The sequence below is a fragment of the Chelonoidis abingdonii genome, chromosome 17 (assembly GCF_003597395.2).
Source record: "Chelonoidis abingdonii isolate Lonesome George chromosome 17, CheloAbing_2.0, whole genome shotgun sequence".
Taxonomy (NCBI): Eukaryota; Metazoa; Chordata; order Testudines; family Testudinidae; genus Chelonoidis; species Chelonoidis abingdonii.
This window is the reverse complement of record NC_133785.1, coordinates 624,674-640,676: the sequence shown is the minus strand read 5'-3', so window position 1 is coordinate 640,676 and position 16,003 is coordinate 624,674. Positions and strand designations below refer to the sequence as shown.

Genomic DNA, 16,003 nt, shown 5'->3' with positions numbered 1-16,003 from the left:
TACTGACACAACAGCCTGCATAGACAGCTTCTCCCACTGACATGCTACTGCCTCTCAGGGAGGCGGATTAACTACACTGATGGGAGGGCTCTCTCCTGTCAGCTTAGAGCATCTTCATTAAAGTGTTGCAGTTGTGCTGACGTAGCATTGTAAGTGTAGACTTGCTCCTTGTCTCTCTCACCAACAGAAGCTGGTCCAGTAAAAGATATTATCTCACTCACCTTGTCGCCCTATGTATGAAGAAAACCATTTCAGACAATTAATAGTTAATATTACTAATATTAATATTAGCCAGAAGGAATACTGTATCTGAGTTTTACTGTAAACCCAAGAACCCTGGGCCTTCTAGAAAATTTTGTCCCTCAGCCTGTTTGCTTCCCTTTTGTTAGCTTAGTGATGTGGTTGTTTTCCTTTATAACCATAACATTTATTTAAAAATGGGCCATATTTCCAAAGGTATCATTACCATCATTTGAAATCTAAATGCCAAGACAGCCTTAATGATCCTCTGGAGTCTCTATGTTTGAAAGATTTATTCAGCTATGGCCAAATAACTACAGTCTTCAAAGTTCCATTGTAAAGCGTTCCCAAATTTGAATCAGAGAATCTACAGAGCATCTGTCTTCTATGTATAAGAAATCAAGTCAAAATTGCTCCTACTATGCCAAACTGACAAGAATCAGACTCCTGATCATATGAGGGCAGGCTCAACCACTCTAGGAAATGAAATATGTGACTGAACTGCTTTATATCACATGACCTATCCCAATAAATCAGGGGCTCCCAAACTTGGTTCACAGCTTGTTCAGGGTAAGTCCTTGGCAGGCTACGAGATGCTTTGTTTACCTAAGAATCCGCAAGTACAGCCACTTGCAGCTCCCAGAGGCCGCGGTTCACCGTTCCCGGCCATTGGGAGCTGCAGGAAGCAGCAACCGGCCTGCGCCACTTCCCACAGCTCCCATTGGCCAGGAATGCCTAATCGCAGACACTGGGAGCTGCGAGCGGCCATACCTGCAGACGCTCAGGTAAACAAAGCATCTCATAGCCCACCAGGGGCTTACCCTGAACAAGCTGCGAATCAAGTTTGGGAACTCCTGCAATAAATGAACCTTTACTAGAAATACACATCAGAGAGTAGCAATATAAAGTTTGACTATATCAAGATAGAGCAAGGAAGCTGGTGTAACACCGACAGACCCCAGTCGTCGGCAGGTGGGATCGAACCTGGGACCTCTGGAGCTTAGTGCATGATTCTCTACTGGATGAGCTAAAAGGCTAAGGCTATAGAACAGAATCACTAATCTCTTTCTCTCTCTCTCTATGTGGTCTCGGTGCCACAAGATGGGACAGAACAACACACCCTGAAGGTGTGGGGGTTACACTGGCATTTGTTGAAAAAAATTGAGTGAACCACTGATAGACCATTGATGCAGTTGAAACCCAAACTAAGGCTGTTTTTAAGTACACTATCGTCAGCAGATTTATTTTTCATCACACACACATTTTTTTTTGAAGGAATGGAATAAAACGGTCAGATTTGATAAAAAGCTACTGAGGGAGATGGAGGAGAAGTGGGAACAAAATTACACCAGAATCAATAGAGGGAGAAGAGGATCTTGTTCCAAGCCTGAGACGATATTATAGATTTTGAATGCACATTCTCAGGAGTCCTGAGGGGACAGGAAATTAAATATCTTGTAATTACTGCATTTGGGAATACTGGCTAGGAGAAACTGCAGTTCATTTTGATTCAAATATTCACAAACCAAGTTGTGTAGAGCTTCTAGTTTCTCAGTTTCCAAAGCACAAAAATGATCTTTGGTATACAATTCTAGAGTACTGTGGATAATTACTTTCTTCATATTTTTAATAAAACTCTCTCTTTTCACAATAATTTGCTTTGAAATCCTATGATGTGGTCCTCACCACAGCATGCTGTTATCTAGTTAGTTACCCATTCATACCTGCTTTGCCTATCTGGACGGCTAGTTTGGTCAGCTTTCCCTGGAGGACAGATTTCTCTTTCTTGTGCATGCTAGACTTCTTCTTTTCTTTTTCATCCCCCTCTCCTCCTTCTGCACTCTTCAGTGGCTGCATCTCCATGGCAGCAGCACCATCCTGCTGCTTGGCTAACAATGCAGAAGAAAACCATTACTCTAGAACTTTTACCCAACATAATTTCTACGCTTTTATTTAAAGAAAAAAATCTCTTCAGTTGTTTATTCATACTAAATTCAACTTGTAATAGTCCCACATATGTACTGGTAGTAACATGGATGATTAATTATGAATATACGCTGTCCCCTGATCCTGCATCCGGATGTCCATAAGAGGCTTTGCTCATCTGCACAGAGGTCTGCTTATTTGCAAGATCAAGATCTGAGACTGTAAACCCTTTGGGACACATAACATGACTTTATAGTGCCATGTACATTTATAGCATTCGATACCTTCTTACTATTAATAAGTGTGTGCGCGAGTGCGACCCTTATAGACATGCCAATTGTTTTACAAGAATATTACCTCAGAACTGCAATACTTTTTAGATAATTCCAGAGTCTGAAAACTTTCAACATCACTCTGATGACTATGCCTTCTAGCATAATTAAAGAGTATCTGTGTAGTCATGCACCCCCAAAATCCTTATGAATAAAATTTAAAGGAATAAAATCACTCCCTTCCTTCAGGAGAGATGGACCTCTACGGTACTGGGGTTGGATAGGAAGTATAGAGAGTACTGCACGGAGTAAAGAAACCTTACCTAATATCTCAGGCAACAATAGTGTGTAAGGCAAACCTGTCTTTTTTTTAAGGGCAACCATCTTCCTGTGTGTGGTCAGTGTGGTAGATAGAATAGATTTTATGAAACGGAATGAAATGAGACAAAGTCATTCTGCTATGATTTTACATACATCATCATTTGTATGAAACCATATTAATTTGACTAGGAGATTGAAAGGCTCTCCCTGGTTTTAAGGCATTATTCATGAACTGTCCTTCTATTTAGTAGTCATTTAGCATAACAGACTGAGTTAATCTCACTAGTTTCTATTCCATCTCATACTCTGCAGGAGTGTACTTAAATAATTATCAGAGAGAAAAAAATACATCTTACAGTATTTATTTTGTTTTCTTGGCAGGTTCTGAAGTAAACATAGTTAATGATCTCTTTGGTATAATGAAAAAGCAATTAAAACTTTTCCAAAGAAGAAGAAAAATATTTACATTAATTTCTTCCTAAGAATATACAGTATATTAGAAACAGCTAACACTCTAATTTTCTTATTATTCAACAATACCCATGTATTTCTGTTTTTATATTATGATCCAGATCAATTTGCATTAAGATTCACTTTTGCTATTGCTACGTGTAGTGTTATTTACCTTCTCCCTGAAAAGAAAAATATGTTTATACAATGTCATTAGCCAGACAAAGCAGACAAGACTTATGTAAAAATAGGATTTAGAAATTCATTAGCAAAAAATAGTATGTCTGGTTTTGTAACTTGTACAATGAAAAAGAAATGAATTCAGAACAAGCTTTGTAACACACACATCTTCTATATAAATGGTGTATTTGAAACACCAATTTTGTTAATCTGTTTAAATTCTGGTACATGAAAAGTCTATAAACTACAATTTATTTTTTCTTGCATTTCCAATATTTCCCTGATCTAGGTTCATGAAGTGTCTACTATTCATTTTCCCCACACACATTTTGCCATCACATTGTATGTTCAAAACAAATAAGATATTTCCCCCATATATCCTCAAATTATTTTATTTGCCAAACGGAATCTAACTACATGCTAACCATAACAATCCACAACCTGCTTAGTATGAAAGAAGATTACCTTTATTCTGGCTGTTCTCCATATTCCCATCCTGCATTTTGCCTATATGATGAAGAATTGTAACAGACAACAAAGAACAGACAATAAACAGTCATCACACTGACAGAACACCACAATGGAATTTAAATAAAAAGGGCAGATGAAAATAATGAATGTGTTTCATATACACATTTATGATCAACAGGTATTATCATCATGTTTTTATTTAGATGCATGAAAAGACTTAGTTGGACAAACTCAAAGAACTGCAGCAAAGTCCAGTGTTCTAACAGCTAAAATAATGCCAGTCTTGTTTCCTTATTGAAGTAAAAACAGTGGTGTATATATTTTGAAAAAATGTACTAACTTGGGAAAAAATATAATAAAACATTCAGTATAAGCTGAAACTCAAGTAGTATTCTCAAACTACAGTTTCATCCAGATATGATTTAGTATATGGTTTTACAAATGAATGCTAACATTAACTCTATGGTTTAATTTTGACAGAAGCAAATTATATTAATATTTATAACACCAGTCTTGATCTTAAAATTGACATATTGGAATTACATATCCTGGAAAGGTGATATTACTCAGACAGGAAATGTTTTACCCTCTAACTGTAAATGCAAACTGACTAAATCATAATTGACCAGTTGTTGCATACAAGTCTTGGAAATGGGAAGCCTTATGCATCTTCTACAATGATACAACCATTTCTCATATGGAAAAGATTAACATTTGGGTCTATAAATGTTATACCCACATGATGAAATACATTCTCTCATCTTTTGTTAGCTGCTGGGTGTTCACAGTGCTTAATATAAAAATTTCACTACAGAAGCAGAGTAGTTAATACATTTTCATGGCACTTTTGGCCCATTCTTCATATTAACTAGACAGTGAGTTTGGAAAAAAAAAATAGCAATTCATTCTTGCTCCTTAGATGTTATATTACAGCTGAAGTCAACACATAGGTAGACATCAACGAAGCAGAAATTACACTTTAACTAGTTTAACAACTAACTCTAGGTCCTACTGGATCACATGCTTATTATAGTAACATAATTGGATGGCTAAGAAATAGATTGTAGAGGATTACTATTTTAATCCATCTATTCCTATCTTGTTGGTATTTTCAGTGATTTAGAGGTCAATAAATACTGGCTTCTGTTTAAATAAACCTCAAAGAACAGAAAGTTCCTGCATCAGAACTCTGCACTAACAAACTATGTTTTCTGAAAAATTTAGAGAGAGATTAAAATACAGAATTATTGAAAGAGAAACAACACTGCTATGCTTTGACGTTCTTAGGACTCAGAAGGCCCATTGAAGCATAGCCGAGTACACCTACATTTTGGATTTACAACGTAACCACTCTCTCTCAGGTCAGCAATCCTTGCATCAATATTGTGTCTATATTTATGTTAAAACAAAGCAACTATTCCAAATCATAGACTATTCACATTAGTAGACATCAATATTTTGCAAAAGATCATTCAAGTCTATGTTACCAGTTCTATACCACAAACAGCTTTTTCTTTTTGCCAGTAGCAAGAAATGTTTTTAAAATGCAGTAATTATTATTAATTCTGAAAGCACAACAATTTATAGGATCATCAAAATGTACATATGTTGTTCTATTTAACTTAGCAATTTTTTTAATGATATAACAATCTTTATTCCCACAATCGAAACGATGTGAATTGAATATATTTAAAAGGAATATTTATGTTCAAAAGACCAATGCTTTTGATTAGACATGCTTCAATCAACTTTGAAAATTTTAAAAAAGTCAATTTATTTTTATCTGCACAAAGCTGCTCAAACATTTTTGTATAATCTAAAAATTACAGTAGTGCATTCTTGAATGTAGCATCTGGCTGTCTAAGAAAAGTTTACTACTAGACTGGCTTTTAATATACATGGCAAAAGACATCAAATATCCCTGGAGATATTGATTTCTGACCTGAGGAAAAGCCTTCTTTGGAGTCAAAGTCTTAATTTATGGCAGATACAGTCTATTTCTTTTTGAAAGGTAAAACATTATTGAAAGCCTTCTAAGAGCATAGTTAACATTTCCTCATGCCAAAAGAGTATTAAGGCTTTCAAAAGCAGTAAAAGTGACTAGCACCAAAATATGTTGCTTTTTTGGGTACATCAAAGTACTTAATTCAACTATATACAGACTATTGTTCTATGCCATGTTGATGTAGCTGTGCTGGTCCCAGGACAATAGAGAGGATAGAAGAAGTCTGCGTAAGCTCAAAAGCTAGTGTCTCTCTCACCAAGAGAAGTTGGTCCAATAAAAGATGCTACCTCACCCACCTTGTTTCTCTATTACACACTACACCTATTGCATAGGTAGGAATATAGGAATTGCCACATTGGATCAAACTCACGATTCATCTAATCTGACATCCTGTTTACGAAAGTCGCCTGTATAAGATGCTTACTATTTATGTAGAATAAATGACTAATCTTTTTTTGAATTACACTAAGTTCTTTGACTCTAAATTATCATGTGGCAGTGAGTTCCAGAGCTTGAATAGTCATTGTATTTAAAAGTTGCTTTTTATCTCTGTTGCCTGTGAATTATACTGTTTGACTTTTGCACTCTTGGCATTACAAAAGAGTAGATCAAAGTATCTGATTGACCTTCTCTTTAACATTGATTATTTCATATAATATTTTGTATTTATTCATTTATCTTCTATTCACACTCTAAATTAATCCTCTTCAAGTCTCCTCACATGAAAGTTTTTAATGTCACTAATAATTTTCATTGCCTCTCTCTGTACTCCTCCTACTTCTATTAAATCCTTTTTAAGATGAGGTGAATAGAGCTGATCACCATATTCTAGGTGAGTTCATTGATTCACATTATTGCTTTTCCAGTATTATTCTCTATCACTTCCTTAATACAACCTAACATACTGTTGGATTTTTTTGGAACATTATTTAACATCAACTTGATATTTTCACTGAGATGGTCAATTATTGCGTATGAGTCTTTTTCTTGATTAACTACAGTTAAATATGTGAGAGAAGGGAGTGTATCAAATGCCAAAATCAATTGATTACTAATTGCAGTATTTCTTGAATAGTGTATTTGATGAATACATTCAACTGGGCTCCAATTTTTCATTCCATTGTGCATTAGTTTGCATACATCAATACTGGATTTAATCTGTCATCATGTTGCCCATTCACCTAGTTTTACTAGGCTCTTTTGAAGTACTGACCAAGCCTTACTCCTGACTAACTAGACATGTTGTTTCATACACAAGTTTTACCCTCTTTTCAAGATTGCTAGCATATCAACCAAAATATGTCCTAAGAACAGATTCATGGGGTGTCCACTACCAATCTTCCATTTTGAAAACTGCTAATTTCATGAGAAAACTTTGGTCTTCTTCCTTGCTCTGACTGCTTTGTTCCCTTAACTCCTTTTTGTGAGGAATTTTATCAAAAGATAAATTATGCCTACTAGTTCTTCCCTTTCCACTATTCTGTTGACTCCTTCAGAATTCTAATAGACTGGTGAGGCACAGTTAGTTATGTTGGGCTTGCCTCTAACCACATCATAATAATCTAGGTATTTAATAACTTTATCTTCAGTTACTATTTCAACTAATTAAGGTACTCAAGGCTCATTTAACTAACTGATCTAATGAAAAGAGAACTCTGCAGGGGATACTAATATATGAACCAATCTATTACCAATACAATAAAGAAGTCTGATCATGCCTCAAGGTGTAGCTACATCATTTCCTAGGGTATTAGAATTCATGACTAGATCCCTTGCTGTCCACTACCAGAAGCATCATTGCTCAGTTTTTCAAAGAGAGCACATTTCTTGGCTCTTAGTAACACTGCTAACACTCAAAGGATCCCAATGAGGCACAACCAATCTTCCTGGGTCAGAAACAGTGTCAGAAATATTACTGTGAGTGAGAGAGAAATTTGAAGATTGCCCCATAAAATATATATCTCTGCAAAACAATGGCTGATACATGCAAGTAGCAAGAAAGACTGTCAAGGATATCCTAACACTACAATTTTATCTAGTAACATACACACAAACCCAATGGTTAAATGGCAAATCAATACCAAAAGGTGCCCTAAGGCTCTGACTCTCCAAATGTATTCATATTGCAAATCACTTCTTAAGACTCAGGTAGATAATGTTCCCTTCCAACCTCTCAGTGCTGATTCTAACCCTTTCCTTCACACATGATAGTTCATGTAACCAGCACAAGCCAGAAGAAAGAATTAAAATAAAGTTACTTTACTGTAATTGTTGAGATTGTTTTGCAATATGATTCTGTGCTGTTTGTTTCCTGTTCTTTGTGGTGTTTATCGGTACCAAATTTCTCCTCCTTGTGTGCATCACTCACTGCCCTAACCTCTCCAGTAACTTCACACTTCGGTTCTGTCTTTCTGTGTGTTTTCCCACATATCAATAAGTTAGATCACAATTGAATTTACACCAAAGAAACATATGAAAGATTAATATAAAGAGTGTACAATAGGAGAATTGTGAGGGTAAAGGCTTTTGGGTTTTTGCTGTTCCAAAAAGCCTCTGGAATCCAGAGGTGAGCCGTGCACTGTACTACAAATTAGCAGGATGCAAGGATTTGGGATATATAGGCCTGGAAATTGAGAGGGACATCCTCTTTCATTTTGTGCTAGGATCTGAAGGACAGGCCTATCTATGTTAATTCTTTAGAACTGTAGGGGGGATAAGGAATGGAGTATTAAAAAAACGGTCATGACTTTTTTTATTGGGTCTATTTTTGCACAAATATCTTCCTGGAAACAAGGTGGAATGGAACAGTGTAGGGGCTCTGAGGGCAGTGGAAGTCTGTTCAGTTAATTACAATTCCTATCCCTTTTCCAATCTTGTTGAAAATTTTAGAGAGAAGCATCATTGCCCACATGATGTGTTGTGCACATTAGAGGCTTGTGACAGCCCCATTAATTGCTTGCTTTGTGAACATGTGGGTGGGCTGCAGGGGTCAGTACCTCTGGCTTTCTGTGTTTTGTTGTATGATTTTTGATGTCCATTATATTGTGTTGCCTTCACCTTTATTAAGATTTTTGTCCTTTGCAACACTATCAGAGCATGGTCACAGTCAAGTTTCTTGTTCCCTTTAAAAACGGTTACTTCATTCAAATCTAATTTAAGACGGTGCTGCAAGATAACTTCATAGTATTGCTGGCATTAAGGTACATAAATCATCAAAAATAATTACAGGAATCCATAAGAGTGACCTGGAAACTCAATACTAGGTGGCAATTGCTGTTTTAAAACTTTTTAGTAGAATCTATTCTCATTACATTCTCCTCTGTTGGAATAGTCCCAGGAAATGTATGGTACAGCATAATGATTTTTCAAACTATCATTTTGCACTGTAAAAGCAGCAGAGAATCCTGTGACACCTTATAGACTAACAGACATTTTGGAGCATGAGCTTTCGTGGGTGAATACCCACTTCGTCAGATGCATGTATTGGAAATTTCCAGGGGCAGGTATATATATGCTAGCAAGCAAGCTAGAGATAATGAGGTTAGTTCAATCGGGGAGGATGATGGCCCTGTATCTAGCAGTTGAGGGTGTGGAAAACCAAGAGAGGAGAAACTGGTTCTGTAGTTGGCAAGCCATTCACAGTCTTTGTTCAATCCTGAGCTGATTGGTTCAAATTTGCAGATGAACTGAAGCTCAGCAGTTTCTCTTTGAAGTCTGGTCCTGAAGTTTTTTTGCTGCACTCCACATGGACTCCTCTTGAGGGTCGAAATGACAGTCTGGACCTGTATATTGAATGCTTCTGCCGACGTGTACAGGCAGAAATCATGGAAAAACAAACATCCTTGCCTCATAACCTAAGTCATGCAGAACGCCATGCCACCCACAGCCTCAGAAACCACCCTGACATTATCAAAAGAGGCTGATAAAGGAGTGCTGTTGTCATCATGACAGGTCTGACTACCAAAAGGAGGCTGCCAGAAACTCTCCAATACCAATTCTACAGGCCACTTCCCTCAGATCCCACTGAGGATACACTAAGAAACTGCAACATCTACTCAGGACACTCCCTACACTAACACCGGAACAAATCAACATTACCCTCAGAGCCCCGACCAGGGTTATTCTATCTACTACCCAAGATCCACAAACCCGGAAATCCTGGACGCTCCATCATCTCGGCATTGGTACTCTCACTGAAGGGCTGTCTGGATATGTGGACTCTCTACTCAGACCCTATGCCACCAGCACTCCCAGCTATCTCCGTGACACCACTGATTTCCTGAGGAACTACAATGCATTGGTCACCTCCCAGAAAACACCATCCTAGCCACCACGGATGTAGAGGCTCTCTACAAACATCCCACACACAGATGGAATACAAGCTGTCAGGACGTATCCTGATGATGCCCACGCACAACTGGCTGCTGAGCTCTGTGCCTTTATCTCTCACACAACTATTTCAATTTGATGACAATACATATCTCAGATCAGTGGCACTGCTATGGGCACCCGCATGGCCTCACAATATGCCAATATTTTTATGCTGACCTGAAACAATGCTCCTCAGCTCTCGTCCACTCACGCCCCTTCCCTACCTACGCTACATTGATGACATCATCATCATCTGGACCCATAGGAAGGAGATTCTGGAAAAATTTCACCACATTCAACAGCTCACCCCACCATCAACCTCAGCCTGGACCAATCTACATGGGAGGTCCACTTTCTAGACACCATGGTGCAAATAAGTGATGGTCACATTAACCACCACCCTATATCGAAAACCTATTGACCTCTATGCCTATCTTTATGCCTCCAGCTTCCATCCCGGGACATCACACGATCCATTGTTTACAGCCAAGCACTGAGTACAACCGCAATCAGCTCTAACCCCTCAGAAAGAGACCAACACCTACAAAATCTCCACCAAGCGTCCTCAAAACTACAATACCCCACGAGGGAATAAGGAAACAGATCAACAGAGCCAGACGTGTAACCAGAAGCCTCCTACTGCAAAACAAACCCAAGAAAGAAACCAACAGGACTCACTGGCCATCACATACAGCCCCAGCTAAAACCCTCCAACGCATCATCAGGGATCTCAACCCATCCTGGACAATGATCCCACGCTTTCACAGGCCTTGGTGGCAGGCCAATCCTCGCCCACAGACAACTGCCAACCTGAAACGTATTCTCACCAGCAACTGCACACCGCACCATAGTAAACTCTACCTCAGGAACCAATCCATGCACCAACCTTCGATGCCAACTCTGCCCACTATCTACAACAGCGACACCATCACAGGACCTAACCAGATCAGCACACCATCACCGGTTCATTCACCTGCACGTCCACCAATGTCATATACGCCATCATATTCCAGCAATGCCCCTCTGCTATGTATATCGGCCAAACTGGACAGTCTTTACGGAAAAGGATAAATGGACACAAATAGATATTAGGAATGGCAATATACAAAAACCTGTGGAGGAGCACTTCAACCACCCTGGCCACACTATAGGAGACCTTAAGGTGGCCTCCTGCAGCAAAAAAACTTCAGGACCAGACTTCAAAGAGAAACTGCTGAGCTTCAGTTCATCTGCAAATTTGACCCATCAGCTCAGGATTGAACAAAGACTGTGAATGGCTACCAACTACAGAACCAGTTTCTCCTCTCTTGGTTTTCACACCTCAGCTGCTAAAACAGGGCCTCATCCTCCCTGATTGAACTAACCTCGTTATCTCTAGCTTGCTTGCTAGCATATACATACCTGCCCCTGGAAATTTCCAATACATGCATCTGACAAAGTGGGTATTAACCCACAAAAGCTCATGCTCCAAAACGTCTGTTAGTCTATAGGGTGCCACAGGATTCTCTGGTGCTTTTACAGATCCAGACTAACACAGCTACCCCTCTGAAATTTTGCATTGGAAATGAATTATTTCCTCATCCCCAAGCCAATCTAATGCTACAGGTAAACAAGATCAGAGACATACAGCGAGTCAATATGTAGTCAAAATTATCATGAGAAAAGTGCTTAAACAGAATTACTAGTAGCTCTTTCCTGTCACGTAGTCTCCGATGCAGTTCGTTAGCAAAATTGAGACTAATAGCAACAGAGTATCTCCAGTATCATTCTAATGAGCAGCAACCTTTTCAGAATTATTTTCTGCCACCACTGTCTAATTCAACTTCCCTAAAACTATGTAAATCCAATATATTAAGGAATTACAACATATTTAATAGGAATCCCAGTGGTAAACACATACAAATGTCTTGGGATTGTCATAGTTAACGGTAGGTTAAACAATGTTTTACCTGATGACATGTCTCTTTCAAACAACTGTGATATTTAAGTATGGAAATATAAGATGAAAATAACATTAAGTCTCTGATCTGAGCCCCTCAAAAGCAAGGATGTCCTGAATTAAGAATAAGATAACCTTATGTTAGGCAACCAGAATACAGTGACTTCCAAATTCCAGAAAGGCTACCAGTCATTCCTAATTGCATTTTCTACAAATCATTCCAAGTAACTGTCCAAGTACAAAACTCATTGTGTTATGTTGGAAAATGACAGATAGCTGTGTTTACCCCTTCTGCTGGCCACGTGTAATTCTGATCAATGCTAAAGAAAACTATGCATGTTTATCAAGGGAAAATGCATCCCACAGTTTCAACGTAAGAAATGCAGTAACAACCCTAAATTGTCGTAGAAGTGCTAGACTGATTCTAGCAACTGAATTTTAATAAATGTTAGAAAGAACGGACAAGTTAACTGCAATTGGGAAAACTGGAACCGTGTTCACTTATTCTGGGTGCTGCAGCTGGCTTACTATATATTCTAACCTTTATTCTGAGTACTGAGCTGTCGAGTAACTCTCTTTTACAGTCATATACTTCCCAGTAGGATAATATACTTCCAAAGATAATTGGGGTTCTGAGCAATTTAGCTTCAACTACACAAGACGATGGCATATCTGTAAATGCTATCCAGCTGAACACACAGATACTCAGTGCATAACTATATGCTGGCTGAGAGCATACAGATAGTGAGCTAGAGCAGCAGACCATTCCAAGGAACACAGGGTTACAGGACAATCAGTGACCCAACCTCTTACTGCTCTGAATTACACCCCAAATTGTTGCACTGGTTTCCTGACAGCTTGCCAGTCCAGCTTCATCGCAGCCTGCCTGAATCCTAGCTTTCAAGCTTGAAGGTCCCCTGCAGCCTAGGTTTCACAACTTGCAGGATATGCAGCTCTGCGGCAGCTCACTGGGCTGACTGCCCCAGAGTTGGAGTTTCATTCCCTTTCATGGAGAATTTCAAAACATGTGGCTTTCATTCCAAATCAGAATGAAAGCAGATTTCAAAATATCAAAATCCTCTGCAAAATGGAATTAATTTTGCTCTACTGTCAACTAACAGCTGGAGATGTAAACTTTAAGTGGATCCCTCAGTTAGAAAATGCTTTTAAGGTGCATTTGCCAGATCATGACTTGAGAACAGAGTGGGAGAGCAATAAAAATTAAGTTAATTGGGTTCATTTATTTGAATGAGGAGGAAGAAAAGATTCCTCCTTGCTTTGCTTGCTCCAGTCCTTCTTCCTCTGGACTTCCAGAGATTCCCGTGGCTCTTAGGAGATCTGCAAGAGGTCTGTAGTATGTTTAGGGATGAGAAGGAGAGCATGTGTTGAGAAGGCATGGATCAACATTTAGCTGACACGGGCAATGGGGAGGGCACGGAGAGTGGGAGACAAGAGGATGAAGGAAGAAGGCAAGCCGTGTGAGGTAAAGTTAGGAGGGTCAACAGGAGAAAGGAGAATTAGATTAGTGGAAAATGGAAACATAGAAACAGCAGAATCAAGGTAATTTCTTTCCTCCTGCAGACCTTAAGAGCTATGGTTGCCCAGCAGCCCCACTTCTGAGCCTTAGAAAACCAATTGCGTCTCCTCCTTCCCACAGACCTTCAGTGGGCTCTTCTGCTCTACAGCTAGGAGGCTTGACAAAGTCCCATCAGTAGCTTCCCCACTTTTCCCATCAACCCACTGGTCTGAAGCAAGATCCCAGGTAGGATCACTGAGAAGCTAGTAGTCTTACTTAGCTCTGTTGGTGACTGATGATCTAATTTTAATTATCTGGGACAAACAAGTTTCCTAAGATTTGCAGTCATTGTTGCTCCTCAAGACTTCATAACAAATACTTTGACATTTCAGAATGCATTCAAAAATATATAATGAAAACTGTCCTCATGAATTACTTTCTGCACAACTTTCATGTTAAGGGTTTTTTGCTTGTTTGTGTTTCCCCCTCTTTTAATATAGATAGGCAAAAACAAGATACTAAAATTTCATATTTAAAACCTTTTAATAAAAAGTCTGTCTATCTACACTGTTCTGTATTAAAAAAATAAATGCATGATCCATAAAAACAAATAGCAAACAATTATTCAGGTTCAGATGCTAACTACTGAAAAGTAGAAAAATTGTTGGAATTTATAGACATGGTTTCTTAACATGCTATACAGTTAGAAAAAGCATGCTCTGGCAACCATTATTCAAGTATGTCACTACAAATCCAACCAACGAAAAAACATATTTTTGTTTTGAATTTACATTGACAACTGAATAATTATTGGTGTGCCACAGCCTGCTTTTTGTAATTTGTTGATTTACAGCTACTGTGCAAGAGCACTTCCTGTAAGAGTGTTCCACTATATTTGTTAAACAATCAAATATTCACTACTGAGAGTACATTAGATATATATTCATGTTTCTTGAAACTGCTCTTATATACATATGCTGATTATCCAGTCCTAACTAAGGTCTTGTAGTGTTTAACTTTCTTGCTTTAAAACTTCATTTTCTCTTAATTTTCCCCCAAAAAAGAGGTCCATGGTAACTACTCTTGAAAAATGAATCATCATCACTGCTGGCTTGAAAAAGGCATAGTCATAGTGTAGACAGGAGCCAAAGCCTTGGAAATTACCCCAGCCAGCCTCACTCAAAACACCCTAGTCCTAACCCGGGGCACACAGCACTACTTCGTCAGTCTTCCTTTTCTTCAGACCACATGCTGCCAGGCATGCTGAATTGGGGGCAGAGGGTTCTCATCCATATGGATCAAAGTTCATGAGAAATTAAGCTGAGAGCATCACAAAAGAAGATGGGAAAACAATTCACAGAATACAATCAAGTGCATGGAATCTGACTTTTTACATTGAGCATCATACAGAATTGGATTTACAGATGTGAGAGATTCTGGGAACCAAAATTCTGATATGAGCATGGACAGTGACTACTATTTCCGGGAAAAAGAATTTAGTATACACTCCTGATTTCAAATATTGACTTAATATTACTGTAAACTCCATCACATTACCAAGATGAAATGAATAGGGCCAAACACAGCAGTCCTTTATCGGCTGAATGAAAATGACTAGGGTTCAGTCAGGGCCGGCTCCAGCTTTTTTTCCACCCCAAGCAGCAAAGAAAAAAGAAAAAAAATATAAAAGAAAAAGATAAAGCCACGATTGGTGGCACTTCAGTGGCAGCTCTACCGCACCACTTCATGCTTCGGTGGCAATTCGGCGGCAGGTCCTTCCCTCCGAAAGGGACCGAGGGACCCGCTGCCAAATTGCCGCCAAACACCCAGACGTGCCACCCCTTTCTGTTGGCCACCCCAAGCAACCACTTCCTATGTTGGTGCCTGAAGCCAGGCTTGGGTTCAATACAGGGAAACTAAGCTGGAATCATATAGTGCTCAATCGTGCATCATATTGTACAAGTCTGGCTCTGATCCAGCAAAGCACTTAAGCAGCTGCTTAACTTGATCAGGGCCAGAGTGATCAGATCTTGAAGAACTGAGCCCTTAATGTAGTATTGGTCCCTCAGGGTACTGAAGGAGAACATCTATCAAGGCTTTATTGTATACATATGTTTGCCTTATATGAAATGTACAGCAAGTACATTTATTATAGCAATACAACACATTGGAGTGGGGAGAATGAAATGGTCATTAACTTAATGGTTCCCTGTCTCTAAGGTATTTGTCAACCAATGGAAAAACATGGCTTGGGGGTTCCACTTTTCCAACAGGAGTGTGTGTGTGTGTGTGTGTATATATATATATATATA

General features: G+C 38.8%; 1 protein-coding gene across 10 annotated transcripts in view; it reads right to left on the bottom strand.

The window, feature by feature from the left end:
• Positions 1 to 16,003, bottom strand: part of ATP2B2 (ATPase plasma membrane Ca2+ transporting 2) — a 633,448-nt gene that overhangs the window by 132,359 nt on the left and 485,086 nt on the right. For 8 of the 10 annotated variants that reach the window (XM_075073411.1, XM_075073415.1, XM_075073416.1 and 5 more), the window contains 2 exons: positions 3,855 to 3,896; positions 1,965 to 2,129 (listed from right to left, as the gene is read on the bottom strand). In XM_075073411.1, the coding sequence (XP_074929512.1) occupies positions 1,965 to 2,129; positions 3,855 to 3,896 (207 nt within the window). The remainder of the gene's footprint in view (positions 1 to 1,964; positions 2,130 to 3,854; positions 3,897 to 16,003) is intronic. The other 2 variants (XM_075073419.1, XM_075073417.1) reach the window with 1 other exon arrangement.